The sequence below is a fragment of the Rhinatrema bivittatum genome, chromosome 3 (genome assembly GCF_901001135.1).
Source record: "Rhinatrema bivittatum chromosome 3, aRhiBiv1.1, whole genome shotgun sequence".
In the NCBI taxonomy this organism is placed as follows: domain Eukaryota; kingdom Metazoa; phylum Chordata; class Amphibia; order Gymnophiona; family Rhinatrematidae; genus Rhinatrema; species Rhinatrema bivittatum.
In genome coordinates, this window is record NC_042617.1 from 361,991,756 (window position 1) to 362,017,425 (window position 25,670).

At 43.9% G+C, this 25,670-nt stretch overlaps 1 protein-coding gene across 1 annotated transcript in view; it reads right to left on the reverse strand.

Annotated features, from left to right (window-relative positions):
• Nucleotides 1-12,815: 12,815 nt before the first annotated feature.
• LOC115087830 (akirin-2-like) overlaps nt 12,816-25,670 on the reverse strand; it is a 61,919-nt gene continuing 49,064 nt past the window's right edge. The window contains exons 4-5 of the mRNA XM_029595433.1: nt 22,903-22,974; nt 12,816-13,503 (exon numbers count right to left, since the gene is read on the reverse strand). Of these exons, the coding sequence (XP_029451293.1) occupies nt 13,493-13,503; nt 22,903-22,974 (83 nt within the window). The 3' untranslated portion in view covers nt 12,816-13,492. The remainder of the gene's footprint in view (nt 13,504-22,902; nt 22,975-25,670) is intronic.

The following is a 25,670-nucleotide window of genomic DNA, read 5'->3' on the forward strand; positions in this document are numbered from 1 at the left end:
TTAGATTTTTCTATATTCTGTTTCACAACGTTAGTTAAATCTACTATGGCTTTATTCATTTGCATCAAAGCCTTCCAAATTTCTTCAGATGTAATCTTTTTTGGAGTTATTAGTGAATGTTCCAATATTACGTGTAATGCATTTTCCTCACCACCTGTATCCAGAAGATTCCCCACATCTCGCTCCTCTCGTTCTGAACCCAACATTCCTCCCCTGGAGCCTGCACTTCCTAGGCTCTCCGAAGCCGGTATGGTGTTCAAACCGCTTCTCTGGGGGTCCTCCGGTGTTCCTGAAGGTAGGTTCAGTGGGGTTTCTTGCAGCTGTTCTCCCCCTTCACAATCCGGGGGTTTGCATGATAGAGAGGGGGTAGTCAGCTCGCCGGGACTTAGTGAGATCTCATCGGCCTGGGCGTATGGCGTCCGCTCACCGCCATTACCGCCAGCGGCCCCCCCTCACCGGCTCGATCAGCAAACCAGGCAGCACGTCCTCGATCCTCGTCTGTCGGGCGGAAATAACAGGAGTGGAAGCCATCGCCTCTCTAATTCTAGCCTTACGCTTTGTATGTGGCATGAAGGCAAGTAGAAATCCAAAAGAATCGCTTCAGGTTTAACCAGCAGGAAAAAAGACGCGGAGCTCGAGAGACTGCATGTTCACCGTGCGGCAGCCATCTTGGGTCTCCCAATGTATCATATTTCTTAGATTAACGCCTGTGTCTACCCCCTTTCACTCTCAGCCCATGACCCCAAGTTCTAGATTCTCCTTTCCATTGAAAGAAGTTCACCACCTGTGCATGGAAACCTTGGAAGTATTTAAGTGTCTCTTATCATATCTCCCCTTATTTGTCTTTCGTCTAGGGCAGTGGTTCTCAACCTTTTGTCTGTTGGGACACACCTGATAGATAGTTCTCACATACGTGACACACTTGAAACATGACAGTCACAAGACTAAATGTTAATGCATCCACAGGGACCCTACCCCCACCGCCCCGCAGCAATGGGTTTAAAGAGGAACAAGAACACTCCCTGTACAACTCATCATACAAAAAAAAAAAAGATATTCTGGTGTTATCTCAATAACAGCAATGCAAACTTCCTCTACTACCAGGCACAATAGCCCTGCTTATAAATAGACAGCATTTCACCACCAATGCACGTCCTATTGAGAAAACACAACAAATAAGGTGAGATATTTTACTTGCCTATAGGTAAATACCTCACCTTGGCCACACACACTCACAGAACTGACCTTCAGCAAGTACAGAAAGACCACAAATTATAAATAGACAGAAATTGGAATGGAAACCCAAAAAACCCACACTGCATGCAGTGCAAACCTAGAGAAATGGAAAGAGAAATATAGTACCTAACACAGTCCCAGTATCTGCAATAATGCACAGAAACTAATCTGCACAATATTACACCTGCATTATGGAACACATAACAACCCTATCTATGAAAAGGCAACACTACAAATATTTAACCAGGCCCTAAAACACTAATTACACCTCCTAATAGGAAAACAGAATAAGCCAAGCTGGTATACAACCCCACACAGAAATAATTGTAAAGCTATACTAATAAATGTTTCAAAAGAGCTGATGAATAGAACATCTAACAATTAAAAACTCTTTAAAAATTATCCAAACACTAATAAAATATTTCAAAACAGCAGACATAATACCCAACAATTAAAATGACAGTCAAGCAAGAAAAATTAACTTAAAAAGCCACCTTTACTTACCCTCTCCAGCAACTCTCCTACTCCTTTCCCTTCCAGGCCAATAGCACATACCAGAAGCGGCAGTGGCTGCTGAAGATCTGTCCTCTCGGTCCCCTTGCTTAGGGACCACAACCGGTCTCTGTCACACACACCTACCCCAGTCACACCTTCAGGACCAGTTCCTGTATCTCACAGACCAATCATCTTCCCGACCAGGCTCACACACACACACACGTCACCTTCCTCACCAGTCTGTCAATCACACAATGCTCTCTCTCTCTCTGTTACTTACACACAACCTTTCAATCACATGCATGTTCTCTCTCACTTACACACAAGTTCTCAATCACACACATTCTCTCTCTCTCACTTATACACTGGCTGGTTTGACTGTCTCATTCCCACTCCCTCCCTTCCCCAAAGTATAAATGGTAGCTGAAGCAGCCTCCTCCATCTCCCATGGCCCAAGAAAGAAGAATCCCATTGACCGTGGGGGCTAATGCTGCTGTGTCCCTTGCTGATTGCCGGCTGCTTCTGATTTTGCTCCAGGCTTGCGCTGCTGATTGAGGCCGATGCTGCCACTGCTGTTCAATGCAGCATGGCCTTTTCTTCCCACACGTCCTGCTACACATGCTCTCGCACACAACACACTTCCTCATGCCAAGTCCTCTCTCCAGTTTTCCTTTCTCTGCCACCAGCAGCTCTAGCGCCTTTATTTCTTCAGCTGCTGGCCCTCTTTCCTTCCTTTCTTTCTTTGGCTACAATGGCCTCCTCTGGGTCTCGCCAGTGGTAGCACTGCTGCCTCCACCCTCCAGGTGTGAGACCCCCATCCCTTCCCTTTCATTCACCCATCTCCCTTCCTTTTTCTTTGCTCCATCCATCTCTTTCCCTCCACCTCTCACACTGCCTTTCATTCACTCCTTTCCCCTCCCATCCACCTCACTCATCCCTTTCTTCCCCTCTCATTTTTTACTCTACTCTCTCATCCCAATCTCTCCCCTTCCTTCCTGCTTGGTTCAGCCAGGTCTTCTTTGGTGTGACCTTGCCTCCCAGTCAGTGGCTGTGCTCCTACAGTGCCCCATTGTTCTTTTTCTATGGGTGAGGCTTGGCCTCCCCATTGCACACCCGGTAGTGGTTGGCCTGATCCCACTTTCCCTTCCATCCCTCATTAACCTACAGCTTCTTACCCTTCCCACTTACTCACATCCTCTTCCCTTTTCCTTCCATCCCCTCACCTTCCCCTCTCACCTCATCCACAACCCCTTCCCTCTCCCTCAGCCCTCCTCCACTCCCTCTTTTTCCTGGCAAGCTTTTGCTCTGGAGACAGAAGGTGGAAACCCAGCCAGCACACCATTTTTCTTTTTAACGGCGGGGCCTGGTACATCATCAAATCGCGCTACCACACCCGCGCAGAACTCTCTGCCTGCCGGCAGTCAAAAAATTGCACCGTCCTTGTCCTGCTGGTGAGTGTAGGAAACTCATCCGCATATTGCTAAACTGTGCCGTTTTCATACTGTCGGTGGGGGTGGGAATGTCACCGGCACATAGCTAAACCACGCTGCTCACTTTCACGAGCACTGCTACCATGCCCCTCCAGGCTGGAATGTGCTGATAGCGGATGCTTCTCACTAGGATGGAGGAGAGGGAGGGAAGAGCAGCAGGAGACCAGGAAGTGCTTGGCGACACATTGGTGTATTGCAACACACTGGTTGAGAACCACTGGTCTAAGGTATACATGTTTAGATCTTTAAGTTTGTCTCCATATGCTTTAGAATGAAGACCACTGCCTATTTTAGTTGCCACCCTCTGGGATGACTCCAACTGGTTTAAATATTTTTGAAGGTTCAATCTGGAATTGTACCTAGGATTCCAAATGAGGTCTCACCAGGGAATATACAGGGGCAATATCACCTCCCTTTTTCTGCTGACCATTCCTCTCCCTATACAGCCAAACATCTTTCTGGCTTTTACCATCACCTTATCCATCTGCTTGGCCATTGTAAGATCATCAGATACAATCACCTCTAGATCCCACTTTTCCTTTGTGCTTTGAATGCCACCCCCCTCTACTGTATTCCTCCTTTGGGATTTTGAAACCTAATACACAATTCTGCATATTATAGCATTAAATCTTAGCTGCCACACCCTAGACATTCCACAAGCTTCACTAGACCCCTCCTTATGCTTTCCACACCTTCCTGGCTATCTACCCTATTGCAAATTTTGGCATCACTGGCAAAAAGACAAACCTTTCCTGATAATTATTCTGCAATGTCACTTAAAAAAATATTGAAAAGTAGTGATCCTTACTACACACTGCTAGTAATGTCCCCTCCTCAGAGTAAACTATTTACCACTACCCTTTTTCCAGTCACTTTAACCACCATATCAAGGGACCTAAATTTATTTATAAGTCACTTATGTGGGACCGTGTCAAAAGCTTTACTGAAATCCAAGTATACTACATCTAATGCTCTCCCCTGCTCCAATTCTCTGGTCAATCAAAGAAATTGATCAGATTTGTCCAAGACCTACCTCTGGTAAAATCATGCTGTCTTGGATCTTGCAATCCATTGGATTCCAGAAATGGTACTAGGCTGAGTTTTAGCAGCGATTCAATACATTTGATCATCACAGAGGTCAGACTAACTGACTTAAGTTCCCAGCCTTTTCCTTACTTCCATTTTGGTGAATAGGAACCACCATCCACTCATCTGGGATAACATTAGTGGACTTCTGGTGACCAACAAGAGAAATTCAGAGCTCATCTGAGTCAATGACATGCAAAAGGAGGAAAATTGGCCAGATAAGTGTTATGGTTCTTATCTGCCATCATATTATTTGGTTCTAGTAAATAAGGTGGGCTTTTTGTTTGTTTTTTTTAAAGCAACATCTAATATGGCTGCCTTTAGGAATTCAAATTTAAGGGAAGGAATTTAAAGAATTTAACAAATAACAGTAACATGTTTAAAAAATCCACATATCACTGCCTTTGAAATACCACAGAGTAGGCCTTTCCTTCAAAACAAGTTACCTGGATAGATCAGTTGCACTTTCTTCCTACCACTGACCTGGTATATTAAAAATTCTATTATATAGTGTTGGCCTCCACCGATTTGCATCTTTTTGCTTCTTAAAAGACCAATACATAGTTTGAGTTAATATCATAACACAGCCACTGCCACCACTAGCAAGACATTTGTCCAAATCACATCCATCCTGTGCTAATCGATATTAGGGCTCAAATCATGGCTAATCAGTGTTAGTTAACCCAGCCTTCTTGCAAACCAGAGACAGCCATACCACCACTCTCTACCCATTAGGTTTTCTTCTCTGTTTTGGCCTTCTAAAATTTCATAGGATCAAGTCTTCAACGCTCAAGTCTCCAACCTCTTCATTTGTTCTAGTCTACCCCCCCCCCCCCCCCCTTTAAGCACTGAACTCTGTCTTTCCCAAGGATATTTAAATTACATCAGTTTTGGTTGTCACAACCTCTGCCAGTAGGTTATTCCAAGTATCTACAACACTCAATAAAGCATTTTCTCATTTTTCCAAAACTTCACTTTCCTATACATCGTTGAAGTTTCTCACCCTTACCTACCAAGTACTTTTTGTGTGTTCGAATGATGTGATGGACTAACATGGCTTTCTGATTTAAAAAAAAGGAAGGTTCTTGCTTCAAGGTAATAAATACTATGGGTAGTAAGAGAGAATAGTTTCAGATTTAAATGGAAAGCTGGTAGACCTAGCCTAGCAATAAACGGAATGCTATTGTGATAAGCAGAAGGGCAGAGGGAAAGGTGTTTCAAAAGGGATGGAAAAATATATCCTGCTGTATTAATAGGGGAGGAGCACTAATGAGAAAATTACTTGAAACAGATTTATGAATTCTGTGTAGAGTAGGGCACTGCAAAAAATATATACGTGAATTCAAGGAAAGCGAGGGGTGTCCTGTTACTTAAAGATGATTACCAATATAACACTGAATTGTAAAGTAGATAGCATGAATGCACTGTTAAATTTGTTTCATTTTAATTATGTTTTTTCCTATTATGAAGCATCTACTCAGAGAATAGATATAGCAATATTTAAACAGAACCATTTCTTTTAAATAACATAGGCATTCAAAAACAGTGCTGTCAATACTTCAACCAAGGACCACAGTAAAGTAGAAAAAAAATGGACAATGCAAAGTTGAAATTAAATACTGTACCCAACTAAATTTTTCTTGAAATGTAATTTTTTCTTTAAAAGTAGACCTTTAGTAACAAGTGTAATTACCACAGAATTTTAAGTTACTGAAGCCAATATCAGACAATAAGAAGCCATTATACAAAAACACCAATCCCAATGCATTTTTTGCAAAGAATATGCTGATTTACTTTATCATAATAAAACATATTTGACAGAGGAATCTTTACATTTTAAGATAAAATGGCTAGAGGAAGTTTGTATGACCTCATTTAATGGTAAATAAGTTTATTTGAATGTATATGAAGGAAATTTAGAATAGTAGCCATATATACATATGTTACAAACTTTACAATTATAGAAATTAATCAAATTTAGTGTAAATTTTAAATACTTAATAAAATTAGAAGCATGGCTGATACCAAAAGTCAATTTTGGACATATTCCTTTTTACATGAAAGATTAGGCACTTGTATCAGATTAGTAAAACCATGCACTTATAGGTGCTAATTGCTTTGGTGTAATAATTGATATTTTAAAGTTGAGAAATTACATGCAATACAAGATTCCTCTCAATGTTGTCAGATACTTAATTTGAGAAGCTAATGTGTCCTTGTATTCCAACTCATCTCAACAGTCTCATGGTTTTATCCTGCAGAAAACAGTGTAATGTATGTGCCATGTCTGGACCATAATTTCACGATGTAGCTCAGCTGGAAATACTGCAAAGTTCTCATGCACTATCACTAATTCAAAGAAAATCAATGCATTGGTTAATGAGACGTGCTCTTCCTGAAGGTCAGCCAAGCATGATTCAGGAAGAAAAGAAATTCAAACCCAACATAACTGGGTCAATACCAGGAAAAACCAGAACCATTTAACATTGTTAAGCTGTATATGGGGGGGGGGGAAGTAGTGCCATCCCAGTTGCTCAAAATTTCACCTTGCCTTTGTCATGAACTTATTGCTATCCTATGCCCAGGACTCCTTTTATTTTTGATAATATTCTTATTTTTATACCTTTTATTAAGTCTACATTCAATTTTAATTATCTTCTTTATCATATCCATTCTTTAGTTGCCTGGGGTTATGATAATCAATACAACAGCATCCTAACAGGAGTTTTGAAAATCTCAAAACTATTAACAAAGCCTCTGAAATGGAAATAATAATCTTCAGTTATCTAAATTATTTATAAAGTTAGTACTGCTGCATAACAACTTTGCTATGCAGTCTAGTTCTAAATCAATATCAGTTAATGACTGTTCAAGAGAATGTTAGAAATGCTATAAAAATATCTTACATTAATAAAATTTACAATTGACCTAATTGAAAGCAGAGTTGCTTACCTTTAACATGTGTTCTCTGAGGACAGCAGGATGTTAGTTCTCACACATGGGTGACATCAGCTTCAAGAGAGTCTTTGCTACTAAGGGAATCTGAGGATACGCGTACAGACCTTCAGCCCCAATGCCGGGTGAGGGCATCTGAGGCTGATTTGCCAACTGTCCTGTACAGAAAGCAGAACCAAGATACCTCTCTGTTGTAAGGGGATGTGACGAGATCCATGTCCGGGTTCCTCCAGAGGCAGAATATCTGATCTGTAACCCCTTGGTCCAGAGATCACTCATGGGGTCTGAACGCATGACTCAGTCTGTCCCCTAAGGTATTCTCTGCTCCGGCCAGGTACATAGCCATGAGCATCATCCTGTGGGACGGGGCCCATGACCAAATCTGAACAGCTTCCTGACACAGGAGGTATGACCCAGTACCTCCCGGCTTGCTGATATACCACATTGCCATTTGGTTGTTGGTTGGAATTGGGACAACTTTGTTAGACAGTCGGTCTCTGAAAGCCCACAGCGTGTACCCGATCGCCTGGAGCTCCATGAAATTGATTTGGCAACAGCATTCCTGGGCAGACCAGACACCCTGGCTGCTGAACCCAGCTAACATGAGCTCCCCATCCCAGGGTGGATGCATCTGTAGTTAGGACAATTTGAGTAGGAAGGCCTCAGAAGTAGATCCCCCGTTTCAGATTCAAAAGTACCCACCACTAGGACAAGGAGTCTCTGAAGGTTTAGGCGACAAATGCAATCATGGAGGTGTTGCATGGCCTGACACCACTGTGACTTCAGGGTCCATTGGGCTTTGCACATATATAATCATGCCAAAAGAGTGACGTGAAAGGTTGCAGCCATATGGCCCAACAACCTCACCATGTGCCAGGTTGACACCTGCTGGCTCTGCTAAACCCCTGCCGCAATGGTCATCAGGGTGATGATCTGGCAGCAGGAAGGTCTTGGCCTGAGCCATGTCTTGTAGGGCTCCTATGAAGTCCAATTGAAGCGACAGGTTGAGATGGGTCTTCGAGTAATTGATGACGAACCCTGGTGATTCCAACACCCAGATGGTCAAGCACATGGATTTGACGACCCCTGCTAAGATGTGCTCTTGACCAGTCAATCATCCAGATAAGGGAAAACATGCAGCCCCAGCCTGTGGAGGTAAGCCACCACCACAGCCAGGCATTTTGTAAAGACCTGTGGAGCTGATGCGAGTCCAAACAGCAACACCTAATACTGTTTTCCCACCTGGAATCAGATACTTCCGGTGACTTGGGAAGATCTCGATGTGGGTATACACGGCCTTCAGATTGAGAGAGCATAGCCAGTCCCCTTTTTGCCAAAGGGGATGCCCAGGGAAACCATCTTGAACTTTTTCTTTTTGACAAATCTGTTCAAGGCCCTTAGGTCTAGGATGGGACAGAGTCCTCCCGTTTTCTTTGGAATCAGGAAGTACCTGGAGTAAAATCCACACCCTCTTTGACCTGGTGGAACAGTTTTAACTGCTCTGGCCTTAAGAGGGAGGAGTGCTCCCTTAGTAGTACCTCCTGATGCATTAACGGCCCCCAAAATGAGCTCAGGGGGAAGGGGGGGCAATTTGGCAGGGCACCAAATATGTTCAATCGCTACCCTTGACAGACGATGGAAAGAACTCACCGATCTGAGGTTATATTGGGTCACTGGTTTGCAAAGAACCACATCCTGCCTCTGACCGGCAGATCCATCGCCCCGAGTACATGTAACAACTATGCTTCCTACGACCCAGTCAAAACCCCGTCCCTGGAGTTGACTGAGGAGCCAGCTGGGCCTTAGAGCTCTCCGCCTTCTAAGACAGCTAGGGGATCCCTGATGATGCTGACAGGAGCGAGGGAGTGGAGGATAGTATTTCCTCTGGCAAAAGTCTTCTTCTGCCCCGATCTCTCCAACCTCCAAGCAGAGGACAGGTCGGAGTACTGGCTGAGAGTTGATGAAGGGTTTCATGATGGCCCTGGAGCTGGGCCACTTCATCCCTCATCCTATCTTCAAAGAGATTCTCCCCAGTATATGGCACGTCAGCGACTCTTTCCTGTACCTCTGGTCAGAGATCTGAGGCCTGCAGCCATGCCATTCTGCAGGCACCGATTCTCATTGCAAAGACCCTCAATGCTGTTTTGAAAACATCTTAGGTCGCTTGGACCTTCTGTTTTCTGCACTCCAGGCCCTTATGCACCTGCGACATGAGGGTGTCCTGCTGCTGCTGAGGCACCTGCTCAGCCACCTCCTACACCTGTTTCCAGATGTCCTGCCAGTACTGGCTCATGTAAAGCTGGTAGGAAGCTATACAGGCAATGAGCATGGCTTGCTGAAACACCTTTCTCTCAAAAGCATCCATTGCTCTGTGATCCTTTCCCAGGAACACCAAGGAATGGGTTAGAGACTGCTTTTCTCTCTTGAGAGCAGATTCAACCACCTTCACTGGTAGGGCAGCTGTCATTTATCACATCAGGGAGCCTTCTGGACAGAGTAAACCCCATCAGCCTTCTTATTCACAGGAGGCACTGTGAAGGAATGTTCCCACATCCTCAGTAGTAAATCCTTAAGGATGTCGTGCACCAAGACAGTCACAACCTCCTTAGAAGGCTCCATGAACTGGAGGATTTCAAGTATTTTGTGCCTGGCATCTTCCTCTGCAAGCAACTGAAAAGGAATGGCCTCTGCCATCACTGCACAAAACCTGTGAGGGTAAAGTCCTCAGGTGGAGAGACTTCCTTCACTCCTCTGGAGGAGGATCTGAGGGGAAACCCTCAGAGCCATCGGTGGAGGACTCCGTGGTGTCATCCCCCTAGGGATCATAGGGTCCCTGATTCTCACTGACATCGACAGGGGATGGGGCTCTGGGTGCTCAGGCTGCGTCCAGAGGTGCAGGCACAGTGGGGCTGGATTGGGGGGGGCTGTAGTCCTCTGTATCTCAGCCAGCCTTGGTGGAGTTTCCTCCTCAGAGGAAGCAGCTACAACCACTGTATTGGTAGGGAGAGGTTGCAGTGCCCCGCCACCAACCCGGAAACCAACGTCAGCTGGATTAACACACCGATGAGCGCATGGAATTTTTCCAATACTGGCTCCAAGTCAGACTGTGCCGGCTCCAGTGTTGGTACCACAGAGCCAAATGTACTTGCACTCGAGCTCCTTCTTAAATACTGCCGATTCCAACATTAACTGGGAGGAAGGAGGGGTAGCCAGTTCCTCTTTGGAACGAAGAAGAGGATCAATGACTGGCATCTGGACCAGTGGAGACTGTCATAGATAACCCAGCACCAGAGGATTGGCACTCCTCACTGCATAATCACTTCAGGGGCATCACAGCATGAGCTGGTGCATCTCCATGCCTGGGACCATGCATCATCAGACCGATGCTTCTTCAGCTTCCCTAGATGCTCAGCACGGTTTTTCCCCGGTGCTGAAGTCAATTACGAGGAACTCAAAGTCCTCAGCCTGATGATGGCTAGTCTCCGGCGCTCCTATCAGCCAACGGCACTGACGGAGCAGGCTTGGTGTGCATCAGTGCAGCACTGTGGTCCTTCAAAACCAATGGCTCGGTCTTCTTCCACCCAAAGATGTGCTCCATCTTGTCGAGACTACGACGACATCCTTTCAGGGTATTCTGAGGGTATTTGCGGCTACTCCAGATGTATGTGATGCCCCCAGGTAGAGGACACATTCATCATGAGGGTCTGTGATGGACATGGTCCTCAGGCACCAAGGGCATTGTTTAAACCCAGATGTGGCCTTGACAGGACAAAATAAACGGGAAGATCAAAATAGATGGCGAAAGGCATCTATGGCCGGCGGGCACTGAAGCACTGCTGTTGCCAGGGAATCAACTGAGAAAGGAAACTTACCAATAAATGTTGAAAACCCTTACTAGGAACACTATTGTGAGGACCCGGGAGGACCCGGCGAACACAGGCAAAGAAAACCACATTAAAGTGAATAAATGAAAAGTTTTCCAAAAGAGGCTAAAAAGGCCAAAAGTGAGCTCACAAACTGCAATGCTGCAACTCCATGGAAAGAGAGACTGAAGAGGGATACCCAAACATGGATGCGTGGGATCTGGCAAGTCAAAGTTCTAGAAACTTGGACATAAGTTTTCCATGTCAGGGCTCCATCTGGTGATATCACCCATGTGTGAGGACTACCATCCTGCTTGCCCCTGGAGAAAATGTATTTCCCACTACACACAAGTTCAACGCGTCCAAATACTCACCATGAAATCTGTATTGGTATGGCTAAACTGCTTTTTGTTCAGATCAGCAGCAAACAAGTATCTAGCAACGTAGAGGAAAAAGGACTTCCCTTTTAAATGGTAACCCTTAATAAACAGTAAAATACTTTAAAAAACAGTAGTACATATGCTACGTAAAATCTACAATACTTTGCAAACTTTAGTTTTGGAGGTTTTTTTTTTTTTAGTTGCAAATGGTCAGCTTATCAAGTTTCACTTAAAACTAGAAAAGTGAAGACCTACTTGCCCTTAAAAGGTATAAAACAGATAAAGGCTTTTTTCTTCTTGAGTCAAGGACCATGAAAACCAAACATGTACTATCTGAACATAACCTTACTTATCAGAAAGTTCAAGGCAAAGAACACTGGTTAGGTCACACCCCTTTGCCCAAGAACAATTAAGATGTAACCCAAGACAGCAGCAAATATTATTCACTACCCAGATTTTCATGGTCCTCCTCTAGTAACTTTTATTGTAATGGCCAAAAACCTTAGCATAAAAAAATGATAAGCGCTTTTGCAAGAAACAAACGGCCCCTTTCAAATTCTATCAGCGCAATGCAGGAGGTGATCCTCTGGGTGAAATAAAGGGCAATAGGTTGAAAAGCCATGTGCATAGCACAGACAGGCATTCCTTCGCCTTCCCAGGCTAGAAATGTAAGATGAATTCAGCAAGCCAAATACATGCAAATGCTGCTGTTTTCATAACACTGGAAAGTGTGAAAACCACACACACTGTAGTGAAAGAGAGAAAAGCAGGAAAATTAAGTCCCCAATAACTTCTGCACACATTATAAAATATGCACATCACCAATCAGCATTACTATTAAGATTTAAAACGTATGTCAAAGATGATATAAAATACTGAAGTAATTGTGCATTTTATTTACTGTCGCTGGTTACTGACAGCTTGTCTTATTTGGAAGCAAAACCTTTTGTCCTGTATTAAAAAAAAAAAGTATTCTGTTCCTTCACATTCTTACTGAAAATTCATTTTTGTATACACGAGACAACCTTCTTCCTCTATTATCTTACTTTGCTACAGAACATTACTTCACACTTGCCTACAGGAAATTTCATACTTCTGATCAGTTGACCATTTTGCTTCTTTCATACCAAAAACAATTTGAACATTATCAGCTGATCTAGTTTCTATAAAGAACACCCTCAAATTATCTGTAAAATCACTGTAAATTTCCAACTTCCTGTTGCACCTGAGAAACTCTGGTATATTTATCCTGAAAAAAGTATTTTATATAAAAGACAAAGAATTATTACAGTGAAAATCCTATTCGCATATTAGATCAAATTAAAGGTTTTATTTTCCAACTAAATTCCAGTACAAGGACAGTAACATTGAAAACTGAAAAAAATGAAGCAATAAACATTTGTTGAAGACAGACAGAATAAATAAAAACTACAAAAAAAAAGGCAAATCATAAACCCAATCTTAATGCCAAGGGTCCTGGAATACTGAACTGCCGCCCTCCTCTCTTCACACGCAGTACTCTGGGCCCTTTGCTTCAAATTGTCCTGTGATTACATTCTAACGTAATTGACCATGGTTACAGAAGTGTTGTAGTGCAGGGTTAGGCAGCCACACTAACTTCAGTCAGAAATGCACTGCGTGCGATTCTACAATTTTATTTACAGCACCAGTAAAGGGCAAGTTCTAGAACACCAGCTTTAATCCTTTTCTTGTTTAAAGATATTAACATAAGAAGCCAAATTTCAAAAGGTACAGCAAGTGAGGCTACTGGTAAATTAAGTCACGTAGCAAGAAGGTCTATATCCAGATGGTAGAGACATCAGGGACAGCCAAAACCAGTTGCTTTATAAAAGAGTAGCTGCCACTGACAAAAGCTTGAATTAGCCTGTGGTCAACAGGGGGGATTATGGTATTGTTGCAAGTCTTAAGTGGGACACCTTGCAACGGACTGGTAAAAGGTGCAGCCCACTAATGTAGAACGTATGATTCATGATACATCTGAAGAGAAAAAAAAAAAGGAATAGAATTAGTGTACAAAATATCAGTTTACATTGAAAGTGCTAAACCCTAAGGAGCATGACAAATGACATGAGTTATAGACAAAACTGTTTATGCAACAGGGGATTTCCAAGGCCATGATTACCTGGAAATGTCATTTGTGCCCAAGATGGATATTGACGAGAAACACTCAAAACATACAGAAGATACAGAGGGGGGGGGGGGGGGGGGGGGGGAACGACGACGACAAAAGTTCTGATCAAGGATAAAGCCCTCAGCAAGCTGGCTCTTTCAGAATGAATAAGAGACAGCAGAATCACGCAAAGGCACTTACCAAAAGAATGGAAAACTTATTTAATCGCTATATTACTCTGGAGTGGACTACTGTGTTCTGTCTTCAGAAATTGCCAATGACTGATATAGTATCTTGTTAGGATACCACAAAATGGCTTGAGTTCAAAAGGAAAACCAAATTGGTTGAAGACCAGACCATCAAACAATATCCAAGCATGAGAGGAATGGTTACAATTTGAGTTGTCCACAGTTATTAAATGAATTAAGTGCAGTTGTATTCAGTCTCAATATGTCACAAACACAGAATCTTTTCAAATCTAGATAAACTGTCCCCCACATGGACCATGTTTCAAACTAGCTGTGTCGGGTGGCACCTCCAGTCTGTATAATAGAAGCATACATCGTATAGTTTATATGGAGGACAATGTAGAGGCATATGGAGACACAAACAATTGCAAATGTTAGCCGCAAAACATTCAGCTTACTAGAGCTCAGAATATTACAGAGAAGGATAGAATGGCACATCAACATGAACCTCCGGTGTATACAATTAAATAGAAAACAAACCATGCCATAATGAAGTCATATGATCAGAGCTGTCATTCAACATCAAGTGTAGATTCCTCAGAGTCAAATGGTATGAAATCAGGGAGATACATAAGAGTATTACATAGAAAATTCAAAGAAAACAGACTGATCAATGTTCATATTCAGGTCACAAGGGAAAACCTTTGGTGGATGACATTGTGATCACCTGTGTCATACAATGACTAGCTTCAGAGTAGGGTATCTGCTCTTTGGATCGCCATCATTGGCCTTATTTCAGAAACATCTCTGCAATGCATTTCGCCATGGCCATAATCTGAGTGGAGTTTCATACTATCTTGGTCCCTTCCCTCACCAATCATGGCTATATGCCCTGCAGCCAGTGTAAAGCTTGTAATCTCTTGACACTTTCAGTTTTTACAAACACACCATATCGGGCAAGACCTTTTCACTCCATTTTTCCTCCAACTGTTCCACCAAAGGGACTGTTTTCATTATTCAATGCCCTTGTCCCCTTTTATATGTGGGAAAAACTTCTAGATGTATTCATACCTCTTCATACCTGCATCTATTAACGCTGTTCTTGCCTTCATCTAGACAGAGAATGCCCCTCTGGTAAAACATTGGAGGGTGGCACTATATTCCCAGAATGACTTTCTCCAACACCCCATGGTGATAATTTTTCCCATTTCCTGATCCAACACACAGATATGGATCTATACCCTTGTAGCCTGAATCTGAACATTGATTGGTCTGTTTTTCTTTAATTTTTGCTGTAATAACCTTATGCATCTTGCTGTTTTCATACTGTTTGACTCTCAGTAATCTATACTTCCTTGATGTTGAATGACAGCTCTGATCATTGACCATTTTGGCAAGGTTTTTTTTTTATTTAATTGTATGCATGAAATGTATGTTCATGTTGATGTAAAACACTTGCTGAATGATGCACAGCACAACCTCTTTACGTTAGGATCGTTGGAAAAACATATACTCGAAATACAAACCAACTAGATCCAAAATTGAGATCTTAATATAAGACACAGTTTAGAAAGTGACCATCATAATAGGCATCATCGTATAGTAAAAATACTTTAATAGTCTACCTTATACATAATCATCGGTCTGAAATTGAATTTTTTAAAAATATTTTCAATAGTATGCCAAAGTGAATGTCCATCACCAACTTGAGATAAAATTCTTAATTTTCAACAATCAGACATAGGGGTAGATTTTAAAAATTTGCACAATCGCATACTTTTGTTCGCACACCAGGCGCGAACAAAAGTACGCTGGATTTTATAAGATACGCGCATAGCCGCGCGTATCTTATAAAATCCGGGGTCGGCGCGCGCTGCCTGTTCCCTCCGAGGCCGCTCCGAAATCGGAACGGCCTCAGAGGGAACTTTCCTTCGCCCTCCCCCACACCTTCCCTTCCCCTACCTAACCCACCCCCCCGGCCCTATCTAAACCCCCCCTACCTTTGTCGGCAAAGTTACACCTGCTGAAAGCAGGCGTAACTTTGCGCGCGCCGGCCGGCAGCCCCGCTCCGTGTTCCGGTCCCGGGGGCTGGTCCGGAGGCCATGGCCATGCCCCCGGAACACCCCCGGGCCGAAACCACGCCCGCGTCGCCGCCCCTGAAACGCTGCGACACGCCCCCAAAACACCACGTCGCTCCGGGCACGCCCCCGACCCACCCCGGCGGCCTATGCAAAATAGGTGCGCCAGTGCGCGCAGAGCATTTAAAATCCGCCCCATAGTACTTAGCTTGACTTAGAGATTAGCATTGAAAGTTCACAGCCCAAATGTCCAGAATTCATGATAGTATATTGCCAACAGCCGACACGGGACCATGTTTCGGACCATTTGTCCTTTGTCAAGGGCTTAGTAGTAGATATTTCGAGTGTTCATGTTGATGTGCCATGAATGTTTTGTGACTGTCATTTGCAATTGTTTGTGCCTACACATGCCTCTATATTGTCCTCCATATAAATTATATGTTGTATGCTTCTGTTATACAGAATGGAAATCCCTCCAGATGCAGCTAGTTTGAAACATAGTCCATGTCAGGGATCTGTTTATCTGGATTTGAAAAGATTGTGTGTTTTTGACACTCCATTAAGTGGAGAATTTTATTCAGTCTCAATTCACCTAATAACTGTGGAAAACTAAATTTGTGACCATTGCTCTCATACTTGGATATTCAGTTCAAAAGGTACAGGACTACTGGAAACAAATTACAGCTGCCATTGATGGTCAAAGAGTCTATCTACATACAAAAGAAATTTTAATGCAGAAAAACCTGATGGTCTCAAATGAAAAAAAGTTTTTGCTATAGAACAAGATGTGATAGTGTGTCCTTTAGCAATTGGACTATTCACAACTTTTTTAATTAACATTTTACCTTGATTCAAAAGTACAACTGAATCTAACCTTCATATTTGAAAAGTATAATTGAAAGATTGCAATTTATAATATAAGTTTGCTCCGAGAACAAGCAGGATGGTAGTCCTCACACATGGTTGACATCATTGGCTACAGCCCCGGTCGAACTTTGATCTCAAAGATTCTAGAACTTTCAAACTTGCCCTTCTAAGCATGTACAGCTGTAGTCATCACCCTGCCCCCTAGGCAGAGTCCCTCAGTCTATTTTTTGACACAGAGCTGTATGGTCACAGGAGCCATTTGTGTCATGGTATTCAGCTTTGCTCTCTCGCCTCACAGTTTTTGTAAGTGATTTTTTCTAAAGCTGTAGCTGTTTTCTTTCCTTTCCCTTATGGTAGTTTTATTTTATTTTTTTCCTTTTTCATCTTCTTTCCACTGTCTGCCAGCCTCATGGCAGACCTTATTCTCTGTGCAGTCTGGCAGAGTCTATTAATTAAATAAATCCTGCAGTTTAGTATCTGTGTCCTCTCCTTGCTCTGTTTTTGTACCTTTGTCAGGTGCTGGCAGAACTGACTGAATGTAGGTGATCAAAAGATCTAGTCTCCATGGGCAGGAGCCCTGGATGACGTAGCCTCCTCTCCTGCTTGCCTGTAATGGCAGTGCCAGTCTCCTTGAGAGAGAGGGTGAACAGGAGTTTGGGCAAGCAGCTTGCTGCTACACCTTTGGTGCCATGGCCAGCAACAGTTACCCATGCACATCTGTGACCAGCACACCGTTGATCTGATGTCAGGACCACGTCGGAGACCAGGACTGCTATTGAGCACCATGGTTGCTCTCTATGCCGTGGCCACCCTCGGGGCAGTCGCGGTGCCTGGCCTCGGTGTCACTGCAGTGCAGAGCTGCCTCAAAACCCTTGACCTCCTCAATGCCATCGAGGTGCGGGGCTGCCATGGAGGCCATCAGGCGTGTTGACCACCAATGCCAATTGTTGCTGCTCTTGACAAGGTCGAGCACCATTAATGGAACACTGATTGCTGTTGAGCGCCCTTGTCATCCTAAAGGCCATCAATCGCCCTCACGTGCCACTGAAGTCCTCGGGCAACAGGGTGTTTCAGCCTTGGACGGATCAAATGTCGAGGTTGCCATTCGCTCAAGACACCTCTGAACGCCAAGGCATCCAGGCACAGTGGTCCGGTGGAGCACCGAGGGGCATCCTGCTGTCCCATCACTGGCCTACGGCTCTCATGCACCATGGATACCGATGATCTTGTAGGCTTGAGCCACTGGGATCGGGGGCTGTGCCTGGATTCATGCCCATCGGTGCTAATGAGCGCTAGCGAGGCTATCATCTGGCAAGGGGAACCATCGAGGTCGAAGCATCAAAGCCATCGGAGGGATAGGTGAGCCAAGGGATACCATCGATGGCGCTAGCAGTCATTGGTTCCTTTGGGAACTGAGACGTGTTGGACCTGTGTTGGGGCTGCACAGCCTCTGCCTGCAGGCGCCCCTGGCATCCTTGGTTGCCGCCAGTCCATTGATGGCTTTGGGCACCGGGGTCTCTATTGGTGCTGCCAGGCTGTCAATGTCTGCGGGCACCTGTGGTGCTGGGGATAGCGCTATATTCTGAACTGAGCAAGACACTGTCAAGCACCGCCAAAGCCCATTTGGCAGCATCATTTGGTGCTCTTGATGTGATCCATCACTGGTGAGCGCGAGAGTGCTATTGGCCCTACAGGTGCCGTCACCACAGTGGGCACCAGTCACTATGGATTTTGTTGCTGCTGTTCCAAGAGGGAAATGACGGTGAGTCATTCCCGATGCAATTCCCCGATATCCAGATTCTTGGAGCATTATCAGGTACTGGAGGGGGGGGGCGATGCCATAGAACGCCACCCACCATCATGCCATAACCAGAACACCAGTGGTGCTGGAGATGCAGTCATCATATTGTGCCTATTCATTCCACTGGGAGTATGACAGTGGAGCGCAGCATGCGTGATCGGGCAACACATCTGCTCCAAGTGCCTCGGGTGATGGCAGGCGGCATTCTCCCTGTCTGTGCAGTACTCAGCCAGGCCAGTATTCTGCCATCGTCGCATCAATAGATATCAGCCTCCTCATCAGTTCTGCACCACAAAGTGCTGGGGAAAACTTGTAAGAAAGGTGTCATCACACTGCTTTTTGGCAGCGTGCAGCCAATGACTAACAGGTGGGTTTTCGGTCCTTGCTATGCCATGGGAATCTACCCATAAGCACAGTGAGTCAGTTCATGGGGGGGGAATCGCTATCCATAGCATGGGATGCCACTGTATAAAAAACCAGTCAGCGTGCTTTTACAGTAAAGGTCTCTATTATTCCAGTTGCCCTTTACTGTATGGGTGTGTGAGAATGCGTGTTTCCCTTGTGGCTAGCACAACAGGTTGGGTGCAGCAGCCACAGGACTGAACTAGGACTGCGTTCCTGGTCAAACCCTTAGGGGAGCAGACATCAGGAGGGTAATGTCGAAAGTCTTCTCCTTCCTCAGAAGAGGAATGTGTCTTTCAACCTCTCCTGGGTCACAAATCCCCTGTGCGGGGAAGTCCCTAGGGTTCCGTCCCTTACAGGTTACCGAACTGGAGCCTCGATTCTTTGAAATTGGTGACTCTCCTTGTAGGCCAGGACCAGGAGACAGTAGCAGTGATCATTGGATGATTACAGTGGTGGCCTATCCCATCTGAAGGTAGCTGCTAGTGGCACATTGAAGTTCAGAAGTGACCAATCAGTGATTGTAACAACTTTCAACTGGAGAGTTGAAATGTTTTTCGGGATCAGGAGGCCCCAATTCCCATTGCTTTCCTGTCCCTTCAGGAAGCAGAGATTCGACTGGTTTCCTTCTCTGGACACCCAGTTGTCCACCCTACAAGGGGTGTCCCTCGTTCTCCATTTCCCGGAGAAGGGATACTACTGCTAATGATTGGCGGTTGCTCAGTTTCTCACGGGCTCTGAATGCTGGTCGAGCGGTAACGCTCTCCTTAGATCGTCCTAAGGCACAGCAGGTCTATTTTATGAGGGAGCCATTCTAGAGTAGCTCCCCAGTGAAGATAAGGGGTTTCTCCCATCCAGAAGTCACTTTTGATACCTGCTGAGCTCAATGAGTATTTTTTTTTTTTATACGGACCACTATTGCCAGTCATTCTTGCCTCAGAGACTCTACATCAATGAGGAGGGTTCTAATCCATCAAATTGGCAAGTATGCCTTTCAACCTATCGCCATATCCATGGCTAAAGGAGTTGAGAGACGAGGGTCCCTGCAACAAAAGTGCTGCTCTTTGGTTGCAGTGATTTGCAAGCTATACTTCCCCATTTTAGGAATAATCCTGTCTGCTGACAGGGGAGTCCTGGTTCATGCAACGATTGCTCCATTTACTGGACCGCATGCTTCCTTAGGGGAAGTATGTGTAATCATGGCTAATGCCTAAGCCAGGTTTGTGGCAATCTGTTCAGAGATCACATGGACCGTCCTGGTATCCTCAAGGGTTTCCAGGCCGGTGAAGAAATCCTGTTTGACGGGTCTGCACTTATGGCACCCAGGCTTCCTGTCTCTTGGTGGAGTGTTTCTGGATTTCTTCCCTGGGGGATTTGCTCTCATTTTCAGCTGTTTTAAGCAGTCTGAGCGCTCTGTCTCAGTGGGTAACTCCCTACTGGAATCCGCAATGAGTTATTCGCTTGAAGCAGATATACAACCTAGCGACTTGTTCTTACCCTTGCAGTTTAGCGTTCTGCCTCTGTGTTCTTCACTCCTTCTAACTTCCAGTTAGAATGTTAAGGAGAGGGGAGGAAAATCTAGGGCATTTGTGATATATCATCTTAGTGTATAACTGCAGGGAAAGATACACCATTTTCCCCTATATTATCACCAAGTTCTGGCCAGTACTGCCTTTAGCTTTTCTCACTCCACTAGGTTGTCCAAAGTGCCTTCCTGCTCACCTGAACAATCCTGTTGACAGGGTAAAGTGTGGGTGAGCTTCAGGCCTAACTTATCTTCCTGTTCAGGGGTTTGGGCTAGCAATCCCATTTAGGGATTGCCTTTCATCCCCTGAAACAATTGATGCTGTCCTGCATGGTCAGCTATGTCTGTTGCTTTGGCTCGTAGGGTCTGTCACAGACTCTGCCGTTATTGCTGATTATTCTTTAAAACGTTTTTGGGTTTTTCTGCCCATTGTGGCTATCAGCCAAACATGGGCACACTTTTGCAGATGTATTCTGTCCTTCGGATGTCAGTAGACTACAGTTTCTTTTTGGGGAACTCACGGGCTCAGTTGGTTTTTCGGTTGTCTTAACAACGAAGGAAACTATGCGGTCTTTGGTCAAGAGTCCTTCTCTTCTTGTTTACATCTCTAGACTTTTTCCTGAATCCAAGAGGTTCTAGACCTACTATAGTTGTAAGGGTTTCCTGATTCGAAACCCTGGTTGCAATGTTTTCCGTGATGCACAGTATGTTTCTTGCTTGCACTCGCATCACTCCTCTGCCTTAGGCACCCTTGCTACGCACAGGGATTTTGTGTCTCAGTCGTTTCTATGGTTTTCTCTTTGTAGAACCCAACTCTTTTCCCATCTAGACCCCTATGTGGGTTGGCTGCCTCAGAGGCAAAAGGGAAAGAGGTGGCTCTTTCAGCACGGCGCAGTTTCCTGCTGTGCCCTGCTCGGACAGCCTATAGCTTGGGAATCACCCATGTGTAAGGACTACTATCCTGCTTGTCCTCGGAGCAAGTAGAGTTGCTTACCTGTACCAGGTGTTCTTCGAGAACAGCAGGATGTTAGTCCTCATGAAACCCACTTTCCACCCCTGGGAGTTGGTTTCTCCATGTATATCATGGTCTGAGGGACTCTGCCTAGGGGTCAGGGTGATGACTACAGCTGCACATGCTTAGTAGGGCATGTTTGAAAGTTCTAGAATCTTTTAAGGTCAAAGTTACAGACCTGGACTCCATCCAATGATGTTACCCATGTGTACCTCGAAGAACACCTGTTACAGGTAGCAACTCTGCTTTATTCAGACCTTAAAGATCTCAAAGCAAACAGACTGCATAACTATTATACCTCAGCCTTGAAGGCTGAATTGATCATGTCTAAATATCACACTGTAAAGCTAAAGCTTACATAATTGTATATAGAGGACTTAGCAGAATTATTCATCTAATTCTCACAAACATCTAAAGTTTTGGTAATCATTCAGCTGCATGTACTTTGAATGCTATAGAAATGCTTTATTCATGTAGGGTTTTTTTTGTTTTGTTTACTTTTTGTTTCCAGAGGACATTGATGTCAGGAGGATTATCGTCTCTTTAGGAAGATGGTCAAAAGTTATTTCACATGGCGTTATCAGATAACATTATGCAGAGTCAAGTTTAGTGGTTCAGGGTGGTCAGTGAGTATCAAGGAGTTGTGGGGCTGGATCTTGTATGCTCTTCTACTCAAGGTGATGGAACACTAAAAGGATGCCAAAAAAAAAAAAAGCCACGAGTGCCATGAGTAAAGAAAAATTGTGCATGTGGTTATGCTCTGGGACTGGAAGCTGGAATATTCTGAGCAGCATGGACAAGATAACTGGGCAAACTAAATGCAACTGGACGGTCTGTTTCTCTCATTTACTGTGTTAATATGCTTTAATCTTCTAACTCAAATTCTGAATTACTCTTAAATGAAAAACGTAGCAAAACACAGCTTTCTAGAATCTGTTTTGCATAAATTCACCTTTGGTATTTGTGGTACAGACTCCCATGTAACAGACAGCTACCACCCAGCTGCAGTATTCCAATATACTGAACTGTAAATTTTTACTGTTACAGTAAACTTTAACTTGCTGTAGCACACTTTGAACTCTAACAGGAAAAGCATGAACTAAAAGATGGAAATATACAATTTAACAAAACCTTCAGGGTTCTAAGAATATACTCAGGGGTCTACACATGTGGAAAAGCAGACAGGTTTTTTTTATTTGATTCAGTAGTGGAACATTTTTTCTGAATTAGATACTGTACTGCAGATTTAGTAATAGCCCAATAGGGGCATCCATTGAGCTGGATGCCCTAAACAGCATGACAAAAATTGCTCAGATAAGGAGGCTGAAGAAGTGCTAAACAAAAATTAGTATTCAAAAATTAAGTCAGTACTTATAGCAATTTAAATACTCACAACTAGCAGGTTGTTCTCCATATCGTCGCATAATCTGGTCATGTGTGAACTTCACAAAGGCATCATATTGTTCTATGGACAAACAAAATATTAATGACATTCTCTACCTATTCTAATTCATTTAAAGCCCATTTCTCACTGTGCAGGCCCCATTTTACCTTCAAACATAAGGAAAAAGACACCTCTTTAGAAGCGATCATATTGGTAGGTTGTATAACAGAAATAGTACCTTTACTTCATATATTGATAATAAATATACTAAAATAATAAATGATGGCAGATAAAGACCAAAATGGTCTATGTTTATGAAACACTGGACAGAATTACATATTTTAGGTTCCTCCTACCAGTGTTCATTCAATTTTATCTCTATGGTCTATCCCATGTGTGTCATCATGGAATCCAAAAGGGTTCTTATGTATTTAGTCTTATAGTCTGAAATTCCAGAAAATATGTTCAGCGCAGATTATTGTTAAAACATTCATTGACACACTCAAACGATTCACATAAATAACATCAAGATAAAGAGACAAAAGTGTAAATCTAAAAGCTTTCATAATATATAAAAATTTAAATTCCTTTCTAAAAGCCTTCAAGTCTCACTGATCACAATTTAGCAGGGAGAGCATTCCATAAACAGAGTTACACACGAGGATGCTCAAACCCGGGGTGACTAAATTAAAAACACACGGGGAAGGAATCATCCAAAAAAAAAAAAAGTTTGCCAGCTGACCCCCTCTTTGGCACATATGGCTAAATTTGGCACATATAGCTAAATTACAAGGCGTATCCAAGTAAAGTAGCTTATGTATCACCAGTAACAGTTTAAAGTGCAACCACTATCTTAATTGGTAACCAATGGAGATTCATCAAGGTAGGGGTAATATGCTCAAAATCAGGAATGTTCTCTTCTTGCATATATAACATGCAAAATGTCCACTTAAAATGAGTATTTTATATGCCAAAAAAAAAAGGGGGGGGGGACGGGGACGACACCTCCACTTTTGAGTCCCATGCTGAAAATGTGGAATAGACCATGGAGATAAAGTTAGTTGAATACTGATATGAAGACTAAATTATTTAACACGGAAACATTTATGAAACCCTATGTACAAAAGTTAATGTCAATATATGAAGTAAAGATGGACAAAAGAAACATAGTATTTGTTACATTATTTATTTAGTATACCCTGCAGAGTGGAATCTGTTTTCTCCTCTAAATGAACTCCCCAGCTCAGGTTAGATGTTGGACAATTTGTACTGGAAGAATTTGGAAGGATATTCCTCTGGCCAGATATGATCAAATCAGCCACCAGGACAGTGTCCCTGAGCTGATGGATGTAGATATTGGAGAAATTACTTACCTGATAATTTCGTTTTCCTTAGACAGATGGACTCAGGACCAATGGGTATTGTGCTCTCCTGATAGCAGATGGGAGACTGAGTCAGATTTCAAAGCTGACGTCAGCCTACATATACCCGTGCAGCGTGCTTAGCTTTTCAGTATTCTCTTCAAAAAGCCAGTGTGGATATATGTTGCTTAATACTTGATTACACTTGATTAACCTTGAACTGGTTCAACTGATTAAATATATATAAAACATTTGGAAATGGAGACCGCCAGTGCACTCAAACAATAAACGCCGACACCTGGGCAACTGCGGGTGTCTTGAACGAGAGGTAGGCCGTGGGTTACCCATACTTGCTCAGTCTCGAGATTTGATATCCGAGGTTCTCGATTTCTGGAGCAGTCGTGGGCAGGAATGCTGAGTCAATCTATCTACACTAAGGAAAATGAAATTATCAGGTAAGTAATTTCTCCATTTCCTAGCCTGCAGCCAGATGGACTCAGGCCCAATGGGATGTACAAAAGCAACTCCCCTACAGGGTGGGAGGCTGCCCGTGGCCCACTTAGTACTGCCCTTGCGAAAGCTGTATCCTCCCTGGCTTGAACATCCAGGCGGTAAAACCTGGAGAATGTGTGTAGGGAGGACCATATCGCCGCTCGACAGAACTCGGCTGGCAAAAGCAGCTTGGTTTCAGCCCAGGAGACTGCCTGGGCCCTTGTAGAAAGCGCCTTGACCTGTAGAGAGGTAATGGTTTTCCTGCCCCTATGTAGGCTGCCTTGATTACTTCTTTGATCCAGCGAGCTATGGTCACCCGCGATGCCGCTTCCCCTTGTTTCTTCCCACTGTGAAGAACAAATAGGTGATCTGTTTTGCGCAGGGGTTCTGATCTTTCGAGGTATCAAACTAGGATTCTACCGACATTTAGGTGGAAAAGCCGGCGTCAGTCTTCCAAATCCTTGTGCTCCTCTGGAGATGGTAAGGATATGGTTTGGTTCATGTGGAACTGGGAACCCACTTTTGGTAGGAAGGATGGTACCGTACGCAGTTGTATGGTGCCCGGGGTGAACCTAAGGAACGGTTCCCGACAGGATAGTGCTTGAAGTTCGGAGATGCGCCAAGCTGATCATATTGCGACCAAAAATGCTGTCTTTAAGGTCAGGAGATGTAGAGACAGGCCGCATGTTGGTCTGAAGGAATTCCCTGCTAGGAAGTCAAGTACTAGGATGAGGTTCCATAAGGGCACTGGCCATTTCAGGGGTGGTCGGAGTTGTTTAACTCCTTTCAGGAAGCGAGACACATCAGGATGAGTTGATAGTCTGATACCGTCCACTTCGGACCTGAAGCAAGCAAATGCTGCAACTTGGACCTTGAGGGAGTTGAGAGACAACCCCTTCTTCATGCAGTCCTGTAGGAAATTCC